This window comes from Chiloscyllium plagiosum, chromosome 16, assembly GCF_004010195.1.
Source record: "Chiloscyllium plagiosum isolate BGI_BamShark_2017 chromosome 16, ASM401019v2, whole genome shotgun sequence".
Lineage (NCBI taxonomy): Eukaryota > Metazoa > Chordata > Chondrichthyes > Orectolobiformes > Hemiscylliidae > Chiloscyllium > Chiloscyllium plagiosum.
Window position 1 is genome coordinate 20,701,737 of NC_057725.1, and position 27,145 is coordinate 20,728,881.

Here is a 27,145-nt window from a genome sequence, read left to right on the forward strand (position 1 = left end):
CCAGCATCAATTCTGTCAAAGCCCTGAAGAATTTTTATATATTTCCATGAGATCATCTTTCATTCTTCTAAACTCCAGGGAGTATCAGCCTAGTCTCTTCATCTGAGGAACCAGTCTATTGCTTACATGGTCAGTAATATAAAATGTTTACAGTGAGGCTGGTTGAATACAACATGAGCAACAAGTGGACTGGGACAGTGGCTTAGTTGTTAGCACTGCTGCCTCACAGCACCAAGGACATAGGTTTGATTCCACCCTCATTCGACTATATGTGTGGAGTTTGCATGTTCACCCTTCTTCTGCGTGTGTTTCCTACCCCAGTCCAAAGATGTACAGGTTAGGTGGATTGGCCATGTTAAATTGCCGATAGTATCCAGGCTAGGTGGGTTAACCATCGGATATGTTACAGGGATGAGGTGTGACGTGACCCTGGGTGGGCTGCTGTTCATTGGTCAGTGTGGATTCAATGGGCCGAATGGCCTACTTCTATGATTTTATGAAGTGTTATGGTTTGTTGTTGGTTTCAGTATTACTCATTGTGTGTCCTCTGGTCAATATATTATCCACATCACATGATTGTAAAATGAATGTTGATCATTTGTATGCTTTTAGAAGATATTTCATTATCCAGTCAGATATTTTGATGTTTTGTTGTAATCCTTTTCCAAAATGTTATTGTGCTATGTACCTCCCTTCTCACAAAAATTGGAAAGCTGTTTTCCTGGTTAGCTCAGATTTCTTTGGATAGAACGTGCCTGCTGAGTTCCCAGAATATTTGTCTCGCTGATATACCATCGCCTAAAGAATACGCTTAACTTATCTGTTACATAGTCGGTGGATATATTTAACAGCAAAAGAGAATGCCAGAGACCAATAAAGAGCCGACTTAACATTTTGAGCAGTCTACTCCAGAACTGAAAAATGAAAGGTGGCAAATATTTCAGTCCAATCATAATAAAAGTCATGAAAAGGAGGGCGATAGTGTATGTAGGGCTTGAACCTGCTGGAAATTAGCACATTAAATTATCGGTTAACTGAAACAACCTGTATACAAAATTTTGCAGAATATATTTCGGGTCAACCAGAGTCTATTCTGATGAAAACTAAAAGGTTAACTCTCTCTTTCTCTCAGCACAGGTGCAGCTGAGTATTTCTCGCATTTTCTGATTTTCACTATATGGAGTATTTTGCTTTTGTATACAGGGTATGACTTAGCTATTTGTGTGTACTTTTGATTTCTTTTCTTTGGTTGTAAGATGTGGCGGAGTGTTATACTTTCCTGTGAAGAGCAATGGAATGTTTTGTTTCGGTACATATAAACTGTAGTTGCTGTCAAGGTAGCTTACGTCTCCATTTGAATACAAAACACAAATTTCTGTAATCATCATTCATTAGTCCGGCATCTGATGTGAGAAATCCGATAAACAATCCATTTTTGAACTACACCCAATGCATGAAAATCTCCTTGTATCGTTGTGATCAAAACTAGAAACCGTCTCGGCCCTTTGTGGTCTGACCAGTATGTCAGACGTTTTGAAGGCAATGGCTGTTGCTGCTTTAATTCATTTCAATGCCGTGTAGTATTCAGCGTTTCTGTTTTACTTTCCATCAGGCCGTTCATGTTGCTCCCTCCACTAATGGAGTGGATGAGAGTAGCCATCGCACATGCTGAGCATCGACGCAGTTTAACTGTCGACAGTGACGATGTGAGACAAACTGCTCGTTTGCTGCTACCAGGGCTGGATTGTGAACCACGGCAATTGAAGTAGGCGCAGTTCTTATGTAAAAGCTATTTATGTACCATTCCTCTGTAAGAGCTGTGGTGGAGGGGAATAGGAATCTGCATTTGTATGTAGGGTGTAGCTTGATGGATGATAAGGTGGTTGCCTGATTTACCTTCCCTCTTTGGCCCACAGTTATGAATGATCAGATTTGGAGACTGACCTGAATGATCTTTTCAGATTCCTCATTTCTTATATTAAAAAAATTGCAGCGTGATTTCACTGTTCAAATGATCTAAGTTCCAAATGAACATTTTAAATGGGTATGCATTAACATTGCACAGCATAATTTCTAGATGGTAGTCAGTTATCATCAGAATATTGACTTAAACAGAAAAACTTACTGTCTTCTCTGAAGTAATAAATTTATATTTTATTTTATTGTTTTTATTATTAAATTTCATAAAGACGTGGCAAGTGTTAATACACCAAGGGACAATTTCCTCTGGCTGTAACTTCTTATCAATTTTTACAATATGAGACTGTGTTTAAGTCCGTAGAAGTTTATATTGTATATAGAAACTAATCTCCTACACAGGTTGAGCACCCTGGGGTTTCAGAATCTAAGTATTTAGTAAATTTGACTTTGATTTTCATGCTCAATGACACAATCTGAATTCCACACCAGATTTAGAAACCTGACCTTGAATCATAGCTTCTCTGCATACTTGTCTCACGGTGTATGTTGCTAATTACAGTGTGTTATAAGCTGGATCATGAACAGATGGAAGGATATGAGATGTGACCTGGTCACCCAAATTCCCCTTCATCCTGGCAATCGCTGGCTGTGCAGCACCTGCAGCACAGATTGAAAGGACCCAGATGATTTGTTATCGTCAAGAGTTTTGTGAAAGAGAGCGAAAAAGAAAATGTATAAAAATTCATTTTAGCTCACGCTATGTGAGTGAATAATTTGGCTTTACAGACCAGGAAGATTCCCTGATTCTGTACTGAGTTAGCTAACTTGCTCCTGCCATAATATAATGAAGGTACTAAATGTTAGCACCCCTCAGATAAGGAGAGAGAAGTCTGCAGTGGGATCGGTATTTCTATGCCTGCCAGGTACAGACAGGATTAAGCTTCACCAGGTAAAGTTGCCTTTTGACACTCACTGGCCAGAAACATATGTCTTGAAAATGATCAGTTTGCAAAGTGATAACATAACTCACCATTAAACAGGAACTCTCCCAGTTAAATTACACTGTAACAAGAGATCAAGAGGAAGAAGAAAAGAGAAAAAATGTAAATTATAAAAAGCACCTAATTTTATTTCAATTGATTGAGTTTGGTTATACCTGCAGTCTAATCAAACATAAATATTACTTTTTCTTAGAACTGAAGACTGCTTCAGTTCATTTCGTAGACTGGATGCAAAAGCTGCTACTGCTAAGTTTCAGCAAGACCTTGGATTCCGTATGTTAAGCTGCGGCAGAACAGACCTGGTGAATCAGGCCATCGAACTCTTAGGACCCGATGGTGTTAACACCATGGACAACCAGGTGAAAAGCTGCTTTTTCTTTCATTTTATGTGGGAAGTTTAGTGAGTCTCAGTAAAAAGTCTGATCAAAAGTAAAAAGATGATTCATAATTCTAATATAAGCTGTACAACATGTCTGTCAAAGTGCACTTTCAGAAATACTTAAATGTGTTTAAATAAAAAGAAACAAGGGCTTGAATAAATATGCCACCATTCACGATTTCAAGATGTCTCAGAGGTTTACAGTCAATGAAGTCCATTTGAAGTGGAGTCAGTGTTGTAATGTGGGAAACACGGCAGCCAGTTTGTGCACAGCCAGCTCCAAAGCACCACATTGTGGCAAAGACTAGAGACTCTATTTTGTGATGCTGATTGAGGGATAACTGTTGGCCAGGGCATTGGGGATAACTCTTTTGCTCTTGTTCAAAATAGTGCCATAGCAACATTTATGTCCACTGAGAGACATTATAGAGTTTTAACTTCCAGTTGAGAGTGGAATAACTTAGACTTTGAATGAACATCTGCAAATGATCTATCTTTAGTTGTGGAAATCTTTATTCCTGCATGGGATGTGGGTGCCGCTGACTGGACCAGTGTTTATTACACATCCTGAATTGCCCCCGAGAAGGTGATGGAGCTGAAGTCTGGAATACCACAGATTATGTGGTGTATAGAGGGTTGGCCACATTTGTATATGTAATGACGTGACCACACCGGGACTGCTGTGTACAGATTTGTTCTCTTTATCGAACAAAGAATATAATTGTATTAGAAGCAGGTCAGTTACAGTTTGCAACTGATACCTAGGATGAGGAGATTATATAATGAGGAGGGACTGGATAGGTTGAATCTGTATCAGTTGAAGTTTAGAAGACCTTGCTGAAAGATTAAAGATCCTCCAGGTCTTGGAAGGGTGGATGCTGTGAAGGTGTTTCCCCTTGTCAAAGAAACTAGAAATAGGGGATAAAATTTGAAAAGGAGGTGTCTTCCATTTCAAACCAAGATGAGAATTCTTTTTTCTCTTCAACAGTCATGAGCATTTGAAACTCTGTTCCTCAGACAGTGGAGAATCACTGAATGTTTTTCAGGCCAACATAGATCCTTGACTAACAAGGGAGTCAGTAGTTAGCAAGTGTAGACAGAAAAGTGGAGTTAGGTCAACCATGATCTAACACACACCATACACAAACACATTCAACATCCAAGTCCAAGAAGAAGAATGAAGACCCTGCAAAATTATGTCTAAAAAATACTTTGGCCAAGTTTGTGACCATGTGAGGAAGGGGAATTGGCTCCTGTGTTTATAATCCTGTCTTGATGAATTGCAACAAATTCATCAGTATGTAGCTACCATATTTCAATTAAAATATAATTAACTAGATTACAATGAATAAGACAGAGGAAGTTATTACTTATACCCCTGATCAACTAGATCAACCACAATCTTATCAAATTACAGGACAGGCCCAAGGGACCAAATAACTTCCTTAATTTTTAAATTTGTATGTTTGCATTTAGTTTGACTTCCATAGAGACTTGTAGGAAAGTGGGGTCCAGTAATATACATTTCTCTGGCATTTGCAATCATGCAGAATAATGTATGATTCACAGGATAACACAAATTGTCTCAGAAGAAGGTCCGGTGTTAATAGAACCTTAAGTGTGTTAGAAACAAGTTCTTTAAAATGAGGCATTTTTGAATTTTAACATTTTTCAGGGTAATAAATTCTGGGTAATAAATTCCTCTTTTATTCAAGTAAACCTTGTAATTTAGCTTCTTAATTTTGATCCAGTTAATTATATTTTAATTGAAATATGATAGCTACATGCTGAGAAACGATTTCAATAGTTGTTGCGACTCATCAAGGTAGGTTTATAAAGAGAGTAGTCGAAAAATGTGGTGCTGGAAGCACAGCAGGTCAAGCACCATCTGAGGAGCAGGAGAATCAATGTTTCAGACATCAGCCCAAAACGTCAATTCTTCTCTCCTCAGATGTTGCCTGACCTGCTAAGCTTTTCCAGCACCACATTCTTTGACTCTGATCTTCAGCACCTGTGTTCCTCACTTTCTCCTTATAAACAGAGGAGCCAATTCTCCCTCTTCACATGGTCATAACTTGTGGCCAAAATATGTTTTAGATATAATTGTTTTTTTCAGATTTTTTTTCTGAAAAAAAAATTCAGATTTCTTCCTGGACTTGGATGGTGCATGTGTTAGTTTTCAAGAAGGATGATTGTGTATACTTGTACAGGTACAACCTTTTTATCAATCATCTTTGCATCTTCACTTGAAGTAGGCTTAGTTTGAAGTTGTCACATTGTCTGTAAGGAGTAATTCAGTGAATGTGCCAGACACCATCATCACCATCCCTGGATATGTCCCATTCACCTGCAGGTGTTAGCATATTGGTATATCAAGAGGGACTTGCCTTAAGTGCTCTCATCAGTAATTCTGAACCCCATGAAGTCTCAGTATGTTAATCGGTATTTCTCTGTGAACACACCAATTGGAGGAAGCACTCAAATTGGTAAGGGTACAGAATGTACTCTGGATGAAGGACATCAATGTCCATCACCAAAAGTGGCTCTGTAGCACCACTACTGATTGGTGGAATCTTCAAGGACAAAGCAGCTGGTGTAGGTCTGCAGCAAGCAGTGAGGACACCAACAAGAGGGAATATCTATTTGAAATCATCCTCCCCAATCTGCCTGTCCGTAACTGTTAGTACGAGTGACCACTGCACAGTTCTCATGGAGACAAAGTCCTGTTTTCACATTGTGGATACCTTCTATCCTGTTGCGTTGCACAACCACCTTGCTTAATGGGGTGGAATTTGCATAGATCTAACGAACCAACTTGGGTCACCAGCAACAGAACTGAATTCAACTGCAATCTATAATCTTGTGACATTCTCCACTCCACCCATCCTCACCCCCACTTCTGTCAAAGCAGGGAACCAACTGCAATTCAATGATGAGGGTAAGCCAGTAGCAGAACTGAGCAAACTTATAAGTAGTCATTAAGTTGGTGACGTTACAACACAAAACTACTTACATGTGAAGCATTGGAAGCAGCAGGCAATCAGCACGCACAGATTGAATTTGACCTCTGCAGCTCTGCCACGTCCAGTAATGGATGGTGATGGACAATTAAATAATTAACAGGAGATGGAGGCTGCAATGATGGAAGAGTTTAGCATATTATTATTAAAGTCAAGGTTGAAGCACATGCATCAGTTTTCCGCAGAAGTTCTCCATGTCCACACTCCAAGGAAAAAGTACTTCATTGGCTGTTCAATGTTTTGTGCTCTAGGGTGTCCTGAGGTCCTAATGCTCAGTCATAAAATTAGATACTGTTCTTCCAGTTTGCACTAGGTACATTTAAACAATGTAGCAGACTGTGGTCAGAACTGTGAGCATGTGATAAGGTTGAGGGAAAAGGAAGACATGTCAGGAACACTCTTGTGGAAGGTAGCATCATTGGAACAGATATAACAGATGGATAAACTGAAGGAATGGGATGGAGTCCTTACAGGAGGCAAAATGTGAACAAGTGTAATCGAAGCTGTGGGAGTCAATGTGAACAAGCTGTGGGAGTCAATGAATATTATTAGACAAACTATCCCCATAAATGGAGACAGAGGAGTCTAGAAACACTCCTTACCATTCTCCAGTGAAACCCAATTCTAACTGGAAAAACAGCAATCCATTTTCTGACTAGGCACTTTATTGCCCTCGAGACTCAACAGTGAGTTCAACAACTTCAGACTTTGAAAGCTTGTGTCAATTTCAGTATATTTCTTTCCCCTTCTGCCCATGTCTGCATCGTGTTTCCATGTTGCTGCTTTTAGTCAAAGTTGATCTTTTCTGCTATTAATATCCACTCTGGACATATGCTTTGTGTATTCCCTATAACCATTGCTACTCTCTCTGCCTTTCCTTGCGAGGCACCTTTGATCTCTAATCTCCTCCACCTTTCCCTGACCTTCCCTCTTGTTCCACCTGCCCTTTGCCACTTTTTCAACACCATAAAACCCATTGCCTTTCCACCACACTTCTGAAGAAGTCATACTTGAAATGTTAACTCTTTCACTCTCCACAGATGCTGCCAAAACTGCTGGGTTTGTCCAGCACTTTCTGCTTTTAACCACATTGCTGAAATCTTTACTGAACAAGTGTCTCAGAATTTCCCCTGCGATCATTGAGTCATAGAGATGTACAGCATGGAAACAGACCCTTCAGTTCAAACCGTCCATGCCGACCAGATATCCCAACCCAATCTAGTCCCACCTGCCAGCACCCGACCCATATCCCTCCAAACCCTTCCTATTCATATGCCCATCCAAATGCCTTTTAAATGTTGCAATTGTACCAGCATCCACTACTTCCACTGGCAGCTCATTCCATACACGTACCACCCTCTGCATGAAGACGTTGCCCCATAAGTTACTTTTATATCTTTCCCCTCTCGCCCTAAACCGATGCCCTCTAGTTCTGGATTCCCCCACCCCAGAAAAAAGACTTTGTCTATTTATCCTATCCATGCCCCTCGTAATTTTGTAAACCTCTATAAGGTCAGCTCTCAGCCTCCGACGCTCCAGGGAAAACAGCCCCAGCTGTTAAACCTCTCCCTATAGCTCAAATCCTCCAACCCTGGCAACATCCCTGTAAGTCTTTTCTGAACCCTTTCAAGTTTCACAACATTTTTCCGATAGGAAGGAGACCAGAATTGCACGCAATATTCCAACAGTGGCCGAACCAATGTCCTATACAGCTGCAAGATGACACCCCAACTCTTGTATTCAATACTCTGACCAATAAAAGAAAGCATATCAAACACCTCCTTCACTATCTTATCCACCTGCGACTCCACTTTCAAGGAGCTATGAACCTACACTCCAAGGTCTCTTTGTTCAGTAACACTCTCTAGGACCTTACCATTAAGTGTATAAGTCCTGCTAAGATTTGCTTTCCCAAAATGCAGCACCTCGCATTTCTCTGAATTAAACTCCATCTGCCATTTCTCGACCCATTGGTCCCATCCGATCAAGATCCTGTTGTAATCTGAGGTACCCTTCTTTGCTGTCCACTACACGTCCAATTTTGGTGTCATCTGCAAACTTACTAACTGTACCTCTTATGCTCGCATCCAAATCATTTATGTAAATGACAACAAGTAGAGGACCCAGCACCGATCCTTGTGGCACTCCACTGGTCACAGGCTTATGAAATATAACTACAACTCGAGGGTAACTCCTGTGCAGTTGCAACACCCAATTGCTAACCAGTTAAAGTTTGTCATGTAGGTGTTTTAATATTGTTTCTCATTGATCTTTTCCTTACTTCACTTTTTGAATATTATTTGCGCAGGGAATGACACCACTGATGTATGCCTGTGCTGCTGGAGATGAAGCCATGGTCCAGATGTTAATTGATGCTGCTGCGAACCTGGATCTTTCAGTAAGCCTCCATTTACTTTAGACAAGAAACTAATCAACAAAAACCAGCAGTTTTTTTTTATTTCTTGAAAATTCACATGAAGAACTTATAATAGAACAATTCTGTCTCATTTGGTCTGCTCAGCTCCCCAGCAACACTCAGAGATACCCCTCAGTGCATCCAGACAGCAGAGGCTGGACAGCTCTCACCTTCTCTGTTCTGCACGGACACATTCCTGTGGTTCAGGTAATAGAGAAACTAAAACCGGGATCAGGGACTGGCTGTGATTGGCTGCAATGGTTTTTGCAGTACAGGACATTTAATAACATTTGTGTTTTACTACTGACGATTTTTCTCTAAGAAAGGTTTCTTTCACTAGGACAGAGAATGCTCTTTCTGAGGAGAATATAATCAGTCTGGCAGCTGCCTCCTCTCCAGAGAATGAAACCGGCTTCTTGACAGAAAACAGAGGCATATTTCTGGCTGGAGGAATGTTTGTAATGAAGTTCACCAGAGTCAATGCTGGCACTCTGGATCTTCCTGATATATCAGTAACCTAGACCTCAACATACAGGGCACCACTTCAACACTTGTAGACACTGGCTGCTTGCTGTCCTCCAAGTGACACCCATGTCAGTCTCTGCAGGGAGTGTGTTGTTTATTCTTCATCACTGTCTCCATTCTCTCTCTCTTGCTGTTTCTCCACTGCCTGGCTGGCTGCAGTACATCAGTCATCAAATGCAGAAAGGCACAAGGCTAGGGGTGTGATGACCAGGAGAATATGATAATTCTCAATGGCATGTGAATCATACCATCCGCAATAATCACTCTGGTGCCAGACAAGCTTTTCTCCACCAAGATAGGGACATCCAACCATGGCTTGTTATCTCCATTTAATATCAACATCTGCAAGAGATTCAAATGATTCAGTGAGTCTACCCCATTGTAAGTGATGTGGCTATCATGGTTGAAAAGTTGAAAGTGTGCACAGGCTTTGAGATGTGAGGCTATAGTTGTGTTAAATGCGTGAGGTGTGGTTATGTTAAGTGCATGAGATGTGATGAATATGTAGATATTGATCATATTGATGGAGATTGTGCTGTGATGCACTGAGCAGTGTATGAGGCTTGTGTTGCAGTTGATTGGAAATGGCATTTTAAGATATGAGTGTTGGAGCTTGACTCCTGACAAGGAACCACACAGTCATCTGGTCTCACTGACATTGCAGACTTTGTCTGGAGGATGTCCTGTGTATTGAGGACCACTCCCCTGCACTCTGCCTCCTACACAAAGCCTGTAGAGTGTAGCAGCTATATCTCAATTTCACTGATTTTGTGTCATTTCTGAGTATTCCTCCTGTCAAAGTCACTTTCAGAATGACGACCGGAATCTGTTATAGCTAGAATGCACCTTCACTTGAAGCAGTGCATTTTCCCTTGACATGGCACTCTGTGCTCAAACATGCAGCCACTCAGCAACACAGATGGCCATAGCAGTATGTTGTAATTCTTTAGGCAGCATGAAGTTTGAAAACTGTCCACATCAGAAGCAGTGAATATAGTATAATGCAGAGTGTGATCCCATCACACGTTTTTGTGCCCTGTCTATTTTTCCCCTACAATGTTCTAGTGGGTTTGTTCCCATTGCCAGACAATCAAGAATCCTGTTTGGCAGCTTCCTTCACATTGTCTATATGCTGGTCTGTAGTGGCATCACCTCAGAAATTGGGATCCACAAGGCAGTAGCTAAAGTCTCTATATTTCTCTGTAAACTATTGGATGTGCTGCACTATGGACTTTTCGAAGTTTGAGGTTGGAGAAGGCTAGCAGTGGGGTGCGTGCCTGGTGGCTGCAGCTCATTTTGTTGCTATTCAGTAATCACTCCCAAAACTGTTAATGTTAGGACATTAGGTAACGTTTAAATCAAGCCCAACCAAAGCCGTTCTGTACTTTGACAGTGTGGCAGTGGTCACTATCGATGCTTCCATGTGAAGGCTGATAGCTGGGCTAAAGGAAAAGAGAAAAAATATAATCCAAGAAGATGCTCCCACTAAATTAATAGATTTCTTCTTTTTACATTCAGTGTTGAAATAACATTCTCTTTATTTGCATTACCTTTGTTTGACCCTCACAGCTTCTGCTTGATGCTGGAGCCAATGTGGAAGGTGGACTTGTTAATGCTGGGGAAGATAATTGTGCAGAAACACCACTTCAGTTAGCTTCAGCAGCAGGTAATCTCTCATCCTTTCTCTCTATCTCCTCCACAACCCCTCCCCCATGAATACTCGTGATTTGAAGGAGCAGTAGTCTCCGATTCACCTTTATAACACACTGCCATTTTGTTTTATATCCAGCAGCTTGATGTGAGGCAGATGATGAATCACCTTCAAGTGTTCACAAGATAGATAGGGATGGGAGAAGCCGATGGGGCCCATTCTAGCTCATTGATTCAGAACTAGCTGACAGTCCATCTATCACAGTCTCGAGCACTTCTTAAGTGATTCCAGGGCTTTTGCTCCATTCCCTTAAAGCGAATCTTATTGATACTGAGGGACTACTGCATTATTTTTGCTTTTGCAATGCTGTGAATTACAATAAATATTGAATAGCTTTGTGTTCAGCTACTCTGGTTGCTGAAGAGGTATTTGTATCCAATTCACAGCTAAATATGATACATGGTCATTGGGCAGTATCAAATGCTGTCAAACATAGTAGACAAGAAAAAGGCTGGTCTGTTTGACAGTTTGATTCTGTATCATACGATAGTGCCTAAAGATATGGTTTCATTAGAATTAAAATTTCTTAAAGCACATGATATTGCCACGTCACCTGGAAACTCAAGAATAGGGTAAGACTTCACACATCCAACATTCAAATACAATGGTATTTTGATTCAGTAAAAGCAGCTCAAATTTCTTTCAAACCATTGTCCTATCCCCTGTAGAAGTGCCTTCTGACATTTCATTAGGATCCCCATAGTGAGGAACAGACCCTTCGGCCCAACAAGTCCACACTGACCCTCCGAAGAGTAACCCACCCAGATCCATTGCCCTACCCATATTTACTCCTAATGCACCTAAACTTCACATCCCTGAAAACTAGGGGCAATTTACCACAGCCAATTTACCTAACCTGTGGGAGGAAACCGGATTACCTGGAGGAAACCCACGCAGACATGCGGAGAATGTGCAAACTCTACACACAGTCGCCCAAGGCTGGAATCGAACCCAGGCCCCTGGCGCTGTGAGCCAGCAGTGCTGACCACTGAGCCACCGTGCCAGCCCCCCCAATCCGTACTTGATGACTTCTGTTGGAGGTGAATATCACACAGAGGTGACATCATGTGCCAAAAGCTTAAAGAAAGACTCCATCTTTATAATCTATTATATAGATTGGGGTAAATTCAACTTATCCACCGATATTTTTGTAGCATTTCATTTGTGAAGATATGTGTAAAGGTCCAGTAACAGAGGATCCACTAGTCACAGTTCATTGGATATCCAAAGTGTGAAGTATTTTCTGATGTGCTTTTGCAAGGCAATATGTTTCTTTTAGAGATGACCAAAGCATGTGGATTTGACAAGTAGCTTTAAGAAATATTTAATCTTTGCTGTTTACAAGTTCACTGATAACACCATCATAGTTGGTCAAATCTCAGTTGGCGACGAAACAGACTACAGACAGGTAGAAGACCTGGAAAAATGGTGCACTGAGAACAACCTAGCTCTCAATGCCAGCAAAACCAAGGAACTCATCATTGACTTTTGGCGATATGTTACTCATGCCGCCCTACGCTTTAACAGCACAGAGGTGGAACGAGTGGAGAGTGTTAAGCTGCTGGGAGTGGTCATCCACAACAAGCTTTCTTGGACTCTTCATGTGGACGCACTGGTTACAAAGGCCCAATAACATCTCTTCTCCCTCAGGCTGCTGAGGAAATTTCGCATGATGGCGAATACCCTTGCCAACTTTTATAGGTGCACCATTGAGAGCATTCTGTCTGGATGTATCACTACCTGGTTTGGAAACTGTACTATTCAAGATCAGAGACGGTTAGAGAGAGTGGTGAACTCGGTCCGGACAATCACAAAGGCCAACCTCCCATGTATAGAATCCATCTACCAGGCTCGCTGTCAAGGAAAAGCCGCCAACATTCTTAAGGACCCATTCCATCCTGGCAATGTTTTTCAACAACCTCTACCATTGGGGAGAAGGAACAGAAGCCTGAACACACGCACCAGCCAGTTTCGAAACAGTTTCAACCCTACTGTTCTTAGAATACGGAATGGACTCACAAGCTCTTAACATTCACTTGTACCTGTGTTTTTGTTTTTGTCACTGTTTACCAATTATTTACTATCTATGCTACTTAACTCTGTGATCTGCCTGTGTTGCTCGCAAGACAAAGTTTTTCGCTGTGCCTCGGTACATGTGACAATAAATTCAATTCAATTCAAATCAATTCATGTTCTGTTAGACTGTAATATGGAATACAGACCTACAGAACAGCAGCTAGTTGAAACCAGTATGATATCACGAAATGGTGGTAGTTTGATGGATGGCCGGATGGAGTTCCATCCTCAGTTTTACTTCTGTTTATTTCACAGACTGTGTCTGATCACTGGAAACATCCTCTTCTTTCACTGGATCTCAGCTAGTGCCCAGCTCTCTGCAGCAGGATCAAGTAATCAGCATCTACAAACTAAACTATACATCAAGGACATCTCTGAAATGACTACCAGACTCTGACCTCTTGGCACCACGGTAGCCCACAAACTTACCAACACACTTAAACAGCGGCTGATGAACCTAAAGGATCCAACACAAACAACCAAAACAAATGTCATTTACAAAATACCCTGCGATGATTGTAACAAACACTGCATTGGACAGACAGGCAGAAAATTAGCCACTAGGATACACAAGCACCAATTAATCACCAAGAGACAACCTATTATCACTAGTATCCTTACATATAGATGAAGAACACTACTTTGACTGGGACAACACATCCATGCTAGGACTGGCTTAAGAGAGACATGCACGGGAATTCTTAGAGACCTGGCATTCAAACCAGAACTCAATCAATAAAGACATCGATTTGGACCCCATTTACTAACTTCTGAAAAAAAGAACTGGAAATGATATCACCCATGTTAAGAGACCAAGACACATACATAGAAAGCAGGACATAACACCAGTGCTTCACCAGAGCCTCACTGATGATGTTGCCGAGCATGGTGATGGAACATCTGAAAACAAACCTTCCAGCTCAGTGAGCAAACTTACAACCACAACGCGAACTAAACCAGCCAATTACTTGAATCAAAAACATGGTATTTATACAAAACGTGCACTGGTGTCACTATTTGAGAGTTGATTCACAAAAAGGTTTTCTATAATTAGTCAAACATCTTGTTTCATTTCTATCCCTTCCATTTCCATGAATGACTGACTGTGCCAGAGAGCTACTGAGCTCAACATAATGGGCAAAACTGAGGACCATGAGCATTAATTGGAAATGTTGCAATGATTAACCATTTTTAGCTGTGTAACATTTCTGTTTTACTCAGCTAGTTTATCGGTAATTTATCAGTACAATTTGTTTAAATGGCAATATTCAGAAAGATCAATAAACTGGAAGAAAAAATTAATTAGAATTTATATAACAATTGCAGAAGTATGTGGAAGACATTGCTGCAAGCTTTATGTACCACTGATAAATCTTACTGTATAAAGTATGACCGATTGCCTCAAATAATCAGTAACGTTATACAGATGTTCTCTGGAATCCAGTGACCTTGAAATCATCATATCTTCTGGTTTCCATTAGATGATAAGAAGCAGACCATCAGGAAACAAGCACCCAAACAAAACTCATATGAGGCTGAATTAATGTTTAAGAGTTCTTGACAGATGTGTTGCACACGCGAAAGCTCTGGTCTTTATCTGACACAGACCATTTTGTCAGCTGTCCCTAGCCTCCAAAAAATCACAGTAAACTGCAGCCATGTATACAGCTGAGCTACACCGAGGAAAACCCAAGCATGGTAGCCTTGCCTGAAATAAACCATGCATTTATTTTTGGTCAACCTCAAAGTAAAGGTAGCAAATTCATTCACATTTAACTGAACCAAATAGTCTTGTCTGCAGCTCAATAATCACAGCACAATCGGTATTAAATAATGCATCTGAACAAACAATGGCAAAGATATTTTTGCTAAAGTTGTTTACGAATTAAATATTAATTATTGATTAATGATTTGGAATTGCTGATTGTGCAGAATTTCACATTAGAAACCGTCATAATTACCAACATGGTAAGGATTTATTGTGATATGAAAGTCTTTGTTTCTTCTAAAGCCATCAGACACTTATGACTCAAGCTTGGATTCACAGAGTCATTACTTCCTAGCTTTCTGATCGGTTCTACTTTTATCTGTGGTGCAGTGCATATGGGTGTTAATAATAAAAAATTGAACGAGATCTGTAGCGAAATAGGGGACAAGGGTCAATTATTGTCCAAGATGAAGTACTTCCTATTTCCTACAGTAACGGGGGCCATCTAAATAATTCACTGTCTCCATTCTGAGTCCACCAAAATTACAGACAGAGCAAAATACCTTTACTCTACTTTTTCTGCTGATTGCTTAAAATTGAAAATGTACTCTTCGATCCAAATCTCTTTACCAGAAATGAATGCTGTCAGCCAGCTTATGAATATATTAAAGTATACTTGTCCATCTGTTCCTGTGCTTACAGTGAATGTGCCAGCATTGTATGTTGTGCTCAATTTATTTTATGTCGCTTTACTGCGTACAATCACTGCAGCAGTCACTATGTTAGTAAAAACCTAAACAGGCATTGCAATGAAGGAAAAAAACGTTTTTTTAAAAGACAAAACGGCTTTTTGTCCTGTGTGTAATTATTCTCCGAGTATATACAAATATTGTAATTAAAAATATACTTTGAAGCTTCTTCATATTTGGTTGTCCTCTAATGACACAGAGTTGATTCATTAAATGTCAGAGCCATGCTAGGCTCTGGGCAATGGAGGAAAAGAAGCTCAGAATTACATCAACAACAGCATTCATTTGTATAGCACCCTGAACACAAGACAATCCATTCTTTGCAGCATTCTAAAACAAAATTTGGCACAGAGCCATATAAAGCAGTGAGGGCAAATAGCCAAAAGCTTGGTCATCAAGGTAGATTTTTAAGGAGGACTTTTTAAGGAAGAATGTGAGGTAGAGCTAATGGCCATAAGCAGACGTTCTTCAGTTAGCATGAAGAGAATCATTGGTGATGTTACATGAACTCTTATTACCTGGGCTAAGGCAGGAATAGAGTATTTCACCAAAATGAAACTTTTTGTTCCTAGAATGTGGAATGACAGCCAGGGTGGGGTAGGGAGTGCAATGTGAGCGCCAGGGGCCCGCAAAGGAGACAGGTTCATCATTTGCCCAACCAGCAGTCCACCAGGTTTCACCTGATGGCTGGGCATAGCCCCAGCCTCCCTCAGCTACAGCTAAAATGCAAGAAACAGGGGTTCTCTTGAGTTGCACCCAGGCTGGGATTGTGGGGTGGCAGCTAAGTGCAGGGAACAGTGCTAATATGACAGTGCCCAACTTTATTGCCCCACCACTCTTCTACTAGCCGGTCCCACAAAGGGGCATAAAATTCTGTCCATAGAATCATTTCTGCAACACTTGATAACAATTTTTCTTAATATAGTGCCTTTAACGTGAATACAATGTCCAAAGGCACTTTCACAAAAACATTATAAAACAAAATATGACATTAAGGAGTTATTAGAAAAGATGAGCAAGAGCTTGGTTATACGGAGCATTAAGGAATCACTTAAAAGACAGAAAGTAGAGGGCAAGAGATTTAGGGAAAAAAATCCCAAGGAGATTACAGAGAGAAAGAAAGAGGCAAGGTATTGAAGGGATTTGAAAACATGCGAGAATTTTAAATTGGAGGTGTTATTTAACCAACAGAGACCCAAGGAGCAACGTTTTCACGCAGAGGGTGGTATGTGTATGGAATGAGCTGCTAGAGGAAGCAGTGGAGGCTGGTACAATTGCAACATATAAAAGGCATATGGATGGGTCTATGAATAGGAAGAGTTTGGAGGGATATGGGTCTGGTGCTGGCAGGTGGGACTAGATTGGGTTGGGATATCTGGTCTGCATGGACACGTTGGACCGAAAAGTCTGTTTCCCTGCTGTACATCTCTATGACACTTACTCTAAGTACAGGGATGATGGCAATTTGAATATAGTGCCATTGAACTTGAAACATTAAATTAGTTTCTCTCTCCACAGATGCTGCCTGACCTGTTATATTTCAGATCTTCAGTATCCTCAGTTTTATTTTCATTTGGATGTGGTGCATCTTTGCTCAGAGGCAACATTTTGGAAGATAGGTGGATGAAGGATAGACTTCGTGATGCTGACTAGGAGTATATTAGAATAGTCAGATCCAGTGATTACAAAGACATGATTGAGAGTTTCAGTGGTAGATAAACTGGCCAGGGTGCAGTCAACCAATGTGATGAAGGTGGAAAAAGGTGACGCAGATATGTGATTGATAACACAACTAATACGATTGTGAACAGTCTGGTATGGCCTTTGATGTTTGCCACTTGCAGGGAAGCTGAGTTTGTGGCAGAGATTTCACAAATGGCTATGGCTCTGCCTCTGCCCATGAAAAACATGAAAAAAACATGATTCTCCTAAACCCTCTCCCCACTCAAGGAATCACAGAGGAATGTTTTTTTCTTTCTCACCCTTTCAGTGTTAAAGCTGCCTCTATCCCTCCAAAACATTTCCTGTCCTGATTCCAATATGCAAAACTGTAGCTTCCATCATTTCCATGAATGGAAAAGGTGGACAGAAGGAAAACGAAAAATAAATTCAGCAAAAAAAAAAGGCAACAACGCTGAAGCATGAAACCAATATCTGACAGAGCAACTTGAACAAACACTCAGGAATGCAATCTATCAGAAGTCAGAAAGTACCCTCTCATTATTGTCCGTCTTAAATGGGGGTTGTGGGTAACACGATCATGTGCACTTCAGGTCAGGAAATACTGTCCCCTGCAAGCACAAAATGTGTAATATTCAAGCCAAGAGCTCTGTGTTAGTAAGCAAGATTTCTTAAACATGCAGATGCAAAGGTTGCAGTCCCTCAGCCCCAAAGTATCTGCACTAAACCAGAAAATTTTACTTAATATTCCATTACTATGAAGAGGTGCAGGAATATGTCAGCTGAGTATTGCTCCTGTTGTCTTTCCTGTGACATTGTTTTTGTGTTACTGAACATTACACATTATGCCTCTCTCTAGGTAACTACGAGTTGGTTAGCCTCCTGCTCAGCAGAGGTGCAGATCCTCTACTGAGTGTACTTGATAGAAATGGGATGACATCAGTGCTACATGAGAATATGAACTGCTTTAGCCATGCAGCTGCTCATGGACACAGGTAAGCAGCACAGTATTCGTGTGTGGGTGAGTCAAGGGTAAACTGATGTAGTTCCACATCTTTTGGACCGTGTAAAATACCACCATTTTTAATTGGAGATACGTGTCCTCATGTCAAATTTTTCAAAGTGCAGTTTTTTCTTTACTGTTTATTTAGAAAGTTCTCTTCAGTTGGAATGAAAGTTCGAAAGACTGACTTGATCTGTGCTGGACTAAGCACTTAATCTTCCAGAATAAATGTTACTCAAATAATTTTAATAAGATAATAATTTGTTGCTAAACAGGACTTACTCATACTGAGAATTGATCACAAATGTATAATTTTACTGACTATAGGAAATGGAATGCAAGATTGGAGAATTTAACCGTCAGAAAAAGCATATGTTTATGTTACATCTTTCATGATCACCAGATGTCTCAAAGTGCTTCCCAGGCAATGAAATACTTCTGAAATGTGTAGTCACTGTTGTAATGTAGGAAATGGTATTGAATTAAATAGCACTAAAAGCGATCAATGAAGAAGTGGTAATGAGTTTGTCACAAGAATTCATGCATAGCAAATCACTCAGCTTCAATTAAGAACAGAAAATTGTAAAGGTGATCTATAGATCAGCAAGCAATGGGAAAAGACAGTAATTTTCAGTGAGACTGTCACAATTCTTCATATAGATCAGACTTGAAATGTTATCCCCTCTCTCAGAGATGCTGATTGGCTTTCAATACATCTTTATGTAGTTAATTATCAGTATCCATGTAATGCAGAAGAGCATGGACTTGATGTGATTTTTGACCACTGAGCGATATATTGGATTTATCAGTGTTGTAGCCAAAAGTCTGTAGCTGGAAATCAGGAACAAAAACAAAAATTGCTGGAAAAGCTCATCGGGTCTGGTAGCATCTGTGGAGAGAAATTAGAGTTCACATTTCAGGTCCAGTGAACCTTTCTAGAACAGATTCTAGCTAGGAAAATGTTGGTTCTTCTGCAGAAGATACAGTGGGGGAAGGGCTTAATGAGTACACAATGGGTGGGGATTGGGCCGAATGGGAGAGAAGAACAGTTGGACTATCCAGCTGGGCTGAATGGCGTGAATAGCTATCAATGAGGACTGTTACTGACTGTTAGTAGTTATGTGCAGTATCAGACCATGTGATAACAAGACCTTGTGTGTGGGGGTTGGAGTAAGGATATGGGAGAAAGTGCCTCAAACCCTGAAGTTGGTGAAGGGAGATTCAGTATCGAGATCGACAACTTTAGAACTTGAGACACTTTCTCTCAGACCTGCTGAGCTTTTCCAGCAATTTCTGTTTTTGTAACTTTTTATGCTCTAGAATAACATTGTATTTTTCTTGTGCTTTTTCCAGATTCTTGGGTTCAATGAAAGAATCAATAAAATAATGCTTAGTTTTAATATTTGTTTCATTGTTCCCCACATAACCAGAAATGTGCTGCGCAAGTTGCTTACACCACCCCAAGCTCCAAAGACTGATGTATTATCTCTGGAAGAAATCTTAGCTGAGGGATTTGAGAGTGATACTTCAAGCATGGGAAGTATAAATGAAGGACAGGTTAAACTCTGCAAAGCCAGAATGAAGGCTTTACAAGAAGCTATGTACTACAGTGCTGAACATGGTTACCTTGATGTCACCATGGAATTGAGGAATCTTGGTAAGTGTTTTTTAGTTTCTTTTTTTAAGAGATTTATAAGAACAACGAACAGTACAGTGCAGGTACAGGTCCTCTGGCCCTCCAAGTATGTGATGATACATTTTGCCCTTCCATACTAAAACTGTCTTCACTTACAGGTGTTTCTTGAATGTTGCTATTGTATCTGCTTCCACCACCTCCTCTGCGAGCGTGTTCCAGACACTCACCACTCTTCGTGTGAAAAATTGGCCTCGCACATCTCTTTTAAACTCCAACTACCCCCCACCGCACCACGAACCTGTGTCCCCTAGTAATTGACCCCTTCATCCGAGGAAAAAGCCTCATACTTTCCACTCTATCCATGCCGTTCACAATCTTGTGAACTTCTATTAGGTCGCCCTTCAACCTCCTGCGTTCCAGTGAAAACAAACCCAGTACACCTAACCTTTCTTTATAGCTAAAATCCTCCAGACAGGGTAACATCCTGGTAAATCTTTTCTGTACCCTCTCCAAGGCATCTACATCGTTTTGGTTGTGTGGTGACCAGAACTGTATGCAATATACCAAGTATAGCCTAACTAAAGTTCTCTAAAACTGCAGCATAACTTTTCTGTCCTTATACTCAATGCCCCTTCCAATGAAGGGGAGCATGCCTTAGGCCTTTCTTACTGCCTTATCTACTTGTGCTGCCACCTTCAGTGATCTGTGGATCTGCACACACAGATCCCTGTTAACTTTGTGATTTAGACAATTTTTCATTGATACTTCAAGTTACTTTCTAAATTGAATGCAGGGATGAGTGTCAGCTGGCACTTTAACTTCAAAGGTTTTCAAAGCTGAGTTTGGACCTGAGCTTGTCCAGTTCATAGAGTCGTAGAGACGTACAGCACGGAAACAGACCCTTCGGTCCAACTCGTCCAACCTGATCAGATATCCTAACGTAAGCTAGTCCCCTTGCCAGCACCAGGCCCATATCCCGCCAAACCCTTCCTATTCACATACCCATCCAGATGCCTGTGAAAAGTTGTAATTGTACCAGCCTCCAACACTTCCTCTGGCAGCTCATTCCACATACGCACCATACTCTCCGTGAAACAGTTGCCCCTTAGATCTCTTTTATATCTTTCCACTCTCATCTTAAACCTATGCCCTCTAGTTCTGAGCTCCCCCACACCAGGGAAAAGACCTTGTCTATTTACCATATCAATGCCCCTCATGATTTTATAAACCTCTATAAGGTCACCCCTCCGCTTCCGATGCTCCAGAGAAAACAGCCCCAGCTCAAATCGTGCAACCCTGGCAGCATCCTTGTAAATCTTTCCTGAACCCTTTCAAGTTTCATAACATCCTTCTGATAGGAAGGAGACCAGAATTGCATGCAATATTCCAAAAGTGGCCTAACTAAAGTCCTGTACAGCCACAACATGACCTCCCAACTCCTGAACTCAATACTCAAAGTATACCAAACACCTCCCTCACTATCCTATCTACCTGCGACTCTACTTTCAAGGAGCTATGAACCTGCATTCCAAGGTCTCTTTGTTCAGCAGCACGCTGTAGGACCTTACCATTAAGTGTATAAGTCCTGCTACGATTTGCTTTTTCAAAATGCAAGACCTTGCATTTATCTAAATTAAACTCCATCTGCCACTCCTCAGCCCATTGGCCCATCTGATTAAGGTCCCGTCGAAATCTGAGGTAACCTTCTTTGCTGTCCACTACACCTCCAATTTTGATGTCATCTGTAAACTTACTAACTATGCTTCTTATGCTCATATTCAAGTCATTTATATAAATGACAAAATATTGTGGACCCAGCACCGATCCTTGTGGCACTCCACTGGTCACAGGCCTCCAGTCTGAAAAACAACCCTCCACCACCACCTCTGTCTTCTACCTTTGAGCCAGTTCTGTATCCAAATGGCTAGTTCTCCCTGTATTCCATGAGGTCTAACCTTGCTAATCAGTCTCCCATGAGGAACCTTGTCGAATGCCTTTCTGAAGTCCATATAGATCACATCTACCGCTCTGCCCTCATCAATCCTCTGTTACTTCTTCAAAAAACTCAGTCAAGTTTGTGAGACATGATTTCCCACGCACAAAGTCATATTGACCATCCCTAATCAGTCCTTGCCTTTCCAAATACATATACATTCTGTCCCTCAGGATTCCCTCCAACAACTTGCCCTACACCGATGTTAACTCACCTTTGTTTTTTCTGTTGTGAACTGCTGCAGGGAATCACAAAGTGAGGAATTCCCACTGATTTTTTTTTCTTCTTGACTCCAAGATAAAACCAGTTAATTGCAGCTAAAATTAATGATCATATCCCAGGTCAAAAATGTGAACTGATATCTCTCTTAGCCTCTGTCAGTCAGCACCAATGCTGGAATCTGTGTTTATCAAAGGTTCTCACTCTGGAAGCTCTAAAACTGAGAAATTTGCATATTAGGGTTCTTCTACACCCATTAAGATATCCCAGAGTCATTCGGTTACTTTCAAAGTGCAACAAACTGTTTAGTTTACAGCCAAATGCAGTAAGTTAGCTTGCACACAGAAGTCTCAAAATAACAATAAAATAAACATTGTACATGTCAACTCCCTTCTCCAAATTCTCCAATTCCAAACTCAGCCAACTTCTTATTTTAACATACCATCCAAAAGATGACACCTCTCAGTTTCTTCACATTAGATTATCTACTCAAATCTCTGCATTAAATCTTTTAAATCAATAAGCTTTTCTACTCCTATGTTTGTTCGTGCCACGTGGGCGTCACTGGTTAGGCCACCATTTATTGGCCATCCTGAATTGTCCAGAGGGCGATTAAGAGTCAATCTCTGTGGGCCTGGAGTCACGTCAGCCAGATCAGGTAAAGATGGCAGATTTCCTTCCTTGAAGGACATTGGTGAACCAGGTATTTCTTTTTAACAACAATCAGCAACGGTCACCATTATTCCAAACTGAATTGAAATTTCACCACTTGCCATCGAAAGACAACAACCCATACCTCCCTAGAACATTAGCCTGGGATTCTGGATGGCTCATCTAGTATCATTATGCTACTTCTTTTCCTTGTTTCTGTTACATATTTGGATGTAGGAGGACAGTTCGAGTAAATATTAAAAGGGTTAAAATACAACCTGAGTGTAATAAGAAGCAAATGCAGCTTCAGTTTTCATTCTGTTTTCTCCTGCAGGTGTACCCTGGAAATTACATGTCTGGATTGAATCTCTGAGGACCTCATACAATCAGTGCAGATATCCTGTAATGCAGTACTTGTTACGGGAATTCACTACCATTAGACAAGAGGATTTCAATGAGGAGCTGATCAATGAGGGGCTTCCATTGATGTTTGACATTCTTAGGGTTAGCAAGGTAGAATGCCTTCCATTTTGTGGTGATATTTGTAACAGGATACAACTGGTTAGGGATGTCATGAAGGATCTAAATGACCTGCCTTTCCCCATAATATTATTAAATACATCCAAATTATAATACAGCATTGCAGTGAAAGAAAACTAATATTTATCATGACAGCTGCTACATTTTACGATCTGATTTCTTGTTTGAGTATTGTTCATGACTAGGACAAAGTGAAGACTGCAGATGCTGGACATCAGAGTTGAAAAGTGTGGTGCTGGAAAAACACAGTTGGTCAGGCAGCATCCCAGGAGCAGAATTGATGTGTCGGGCATAAACCCTTCATCAGGAATGTGGGGGGGGAAATGAGATAAGTAGGAGGGTGGGGATGTGGGTGAAATAGCTGGAAATGCGATAGGTAGATGTAGTTTGGGGGGTGATGCTGTTAGGTCGGAGCAGGGGGTGGAATGGATAAGTGGGAAGGAAGATGGACAGGTAGGACAGTTCAAGAGGGCGGTGTCAAGTTGGAGAGTTGGAAATCCTTTTGAACTGTCCTACCTATCCATCTTCCTTCCCACCTATCCGCTCCAACCTATCACCATCACACCCCATGTGCATCTACCTATTGCCTTCCCAGCTACCTCACCCCCACCCTCTTAGTTATCTCGCAGCCCTCTTCCACCCCCCCACTTCCCCATTCCTGAGGGAGGGGGCTTATGCCCAAAACATTGATTCTCTTGCTCCTTGGATGCTGCCTGACCTGCTGTGCTTTTCCAGCGCCACACTTTTTGACAATTGTTCATGACTGTATACTATTTGACAGATTGCCTCAATATTCCAGAGTCTATTTTTTTTTGCATATTCTTTTTCTGTTTCTACAGAATGATGCACTCAATCAGCACCTAGCTTCTATCTTCATTTATTGCTTTGGTAACGCTCCTATTCCTAGTATCCCGGAGTTAAAGAGAATGCCACCTGCTCGATTAGGTGAGTCATCTCTATTCTTGAATGTTGTAAGGACTGTGTGCTGAATGAGAATTTTTAATCTCTCCCTCCTTTCTCAAATGTGAATTTGTGTCAATGCACAGTCAGGGTCTCGTCTCCAAGTTATTCTTTATGTATGAGCCATTAAAATCAAAATGAGGGGAACTGAAGTGAGAACTCGGCAATTGACTAGTTTTCCACCCAGCTGTAACAGTTAGAGCAAATTCCAAGTTTACTGGAAGGCTAGATAATCAAGGCAGGTATTAGAGCTGAGATGCATACATAAATACATAAGGTCTGCTTTCACATAGTGGTCCTTAGATAATTATTGTGTGTCTGACTCAGGGCGACATGGACCCTGGCTGCTACTGGCATAAGGTTAAGCTGGGTGTTTGAGTGTGCAGTAAAGGTTGCATATTCTGACAACATTCTGACAATAGTGCTGAAGCCTGTGCTCCAGGACTAGCTGCGGGCCCTAGCCAAGTTGTTATGATAAAGATCTGATACTGGTTATCGACCCACAATGTGCCAAAAAAAAAAAAGGACGAATTCAACCTCATCAATTATTGTTCTGTCAGTCAACTTCCTATCACTGGTAGAGCACTGGAAGGTGCGGTCAACAGTGCTATCAAGCAGCACTTACTTAGCCATGACTTGACATATTCACAGACCCTCAACTTACATTCCATCAGGGTCACGTCTCCTGACCTCATTTAGCCTTGTTCCAAACATGGACTAAAGAGGTGAAAGTGATCATCCTTCACTTTAATGCAGCATTTGATTTTATGTGGCATCAAGGAGCCCTAGAAAATCTGAAATAACTAGGGGGGGGGTCTGGGGAGTCTCCATTGAAGTCATACCTAGTGCAAAAGAGATAACTGTCCTTGTTGGAGGTCAATCATCTCTGTCCCAGAATAGCACTGCAGGAATTCCTTAGTGTGCTTGGCCGAGACAGCTGTCCATACCTATGTGAAGCAAAACGTGAACAATGTTCAGGCTTGGGCTGATAAATAGCGAGTAACACTTGTCACACAAATGCCAGGCAATGACCATCTCCAACAAGAGAGATTCTAACCATTGCCCGTTGACATTCAATAGCGTTGTCATCACCGAATCCCCCACTGTCAACATCCTGGGGAGTTACCATGAACAAGAAACTGAATGAATCCTCAGTCAGACTGAGGCAGGGCTGCTATAATTGAACTACAAGTGACAAAGTTCTAATCATAACCAGGAAATTGGAAACAATGTCAGGGGGGTGGGGAGATATTGCGAGCGGCCAGGAGAGTTGAAGCCAAGATCTGTCAAAGTCCTATTGAATGCTGAAGCAGGCTTGAGGAACCATACTTCTGCTCTCACTAGGCATGTTATGTTCTGACAGCCATATAAGAGACTGGGAATTCTGCACCTCCTGGATCTGCCAAAGTCTGTTCACCATCTACAAGGGACACTTCAGAAGTATGGTAGTTTATTCTCCACTTAGCTGGAGGAGTGCACGTCCAACAAAACACACACAAACCCTCAAACTCCGCATACACCAGTGTCTGCCATATACAAGGTGCACTGCAGCAACTCGGTAATGCTGCTAACCCTAACCCTTTGAGATCCACAGACTCTAATCACCCAGGACAAGCTCAGCAGATGCATGGGAACACCACCATGTGGACACTTGCCTCCAAACCTGTTGAAGAGCATTAAGGTGGATATGTTCTCAGACTCCGATGGTCTCTGCCCCAGGTTATTGAGAGAGGCAAGAGAGGAAATTGCTGTGATCTTTGTATGCTCGATACCCACTGGAGAGATCCTGGAGGACTGGCGAGTAGCTAACATCATTCCTTTGTTCAAGAAGAAAATAAGGCTAATCCAGGAAAATATAGACTGGTGAATCTCACATCAATGATTTTTTTTAAGATCCCGTAGTGTGGAAACAGGCCCTTCGGCCCAACCAGTCCACACCAACCCTCTGAACAGTAACCCACCCATTTCCCGAACAGACCCATTTCCCTCTGACTAATGCACCTAAGATTATGGGCATTTTAACATGGCCAATTCACCTGACCTGCACATCTTTGTGACTGCGGGAGGAAACCGGAGCACCCAGAGGAAACCCACGCAGACCCGGGGAGAATGTCCACACAGACATTCGCCCAAGGCTGGAATCGAACCTGGGACCCGGGTGCTGTGAGGCAGCAGTGCTAACCACTGAGCTAGAAAGAATCTTCAGTGATATGATTTACGTGCATTTGGAAATGTGAGGACTAATTCGGGACAGTTAGCATGGCTTTATTCAGGGAAGGACATGTACTACTAATTTTATTGAATTTCTTGAGGACGTGATGAAGGTGATCAATGAGGGTCGAGCAATGGATGTTTGTCTGTATGGATTTAAGCAAGGTTTTCAACAAGGTCCCTCACAGTAGGCTCATCCAGAAGGTTAAGCTGCATGGGATCCACGGTGACTTGGCTGCTTGGATTCAGAATTGGCTTGCCCACAGAAGGCAGAGGATAGAGGTGGAAGGGTGTTTTTCAGGCTGGAGGTCCGTGACTAGTGGTGTTCCGCATCCTCTTCTATACTGGGACTTCTGCTATTTGTGGTATAGATGTATAAATGATTTGGATGTAAAATGTAGATGGGTGGGTTAGTAGGTGACACTAAGATCTGTGGAGTTGTGCACAGTGTAGAAAATTGTCAAAGGATATAAATCAGCTACAGATATGGGCAGAGAAATGACGGATGGAGTTTAATCCAGTTAAGTGTGAGGTGCTGCACTTTGGGCGATCAAATGTTAAAGAAAAGTAGAGAGTCGATGGCAGGACTCTGAATAGTATTAATGTACAGGGGGATTTTGAGGTTCAAGTCCATAGCTCCTTGAAAGTGGCCACACAAGTAGATAGGGCAGTAAAGAAGGCTTATGGCATGCTTGCCTTTATTGCTTGGGGAATGGAGTATAAGAGTCAGGATGTCATGTTGCAGCT

General features: G+C 41.4%; 1 protein-coding gene across 1 annotated transcript in view; it reads left to right on the top strand.

Moving 5' to 3' along the window:
• abtb2b (ankyrin repeat and BTB (POZ) domain containing 2b) overlaps positions 1-27,145 on the top strand; it is a 208,269-nt gene that overhangs the window by 167,516 nt on the left and 13,608 nt on the right. Inside the window, exons 5-13 of the mRNA XM_043705511.1 lie at positions 1,613-1,765; positions 3,115-3,280; positions 8,629-8,718; positions 8,842-8,943; positions 10,831-10,927; positions 18,045-18,180; positions 19,619-19,845; positions 23,022-23,200; positions 24,067-24,172. Of these exons, the coding sequence (XP_043561446.1) occupies positions 1,613-1,765; positions 3,115-3,280; positions 8,629-8,718; positions 8,842-8,943; positions 10,831-10,927; positions 18,045-18,180; positions 19,619-19,845; positions 23,022-23,200; positions 24,067-24,172 (1,256 nt within the window). The remainder of the gene's footprint in view (positions 1-1,612; positions 1,766-3,114; positions 3,281-8,628; positions 8,719-8,841; positions 8,944-10,830; positions 10,928-18,044; positions 18,181-19,618; positions 19,846-23,021; positions 23,201-24,066; positions 24,173-27,145) is intronic.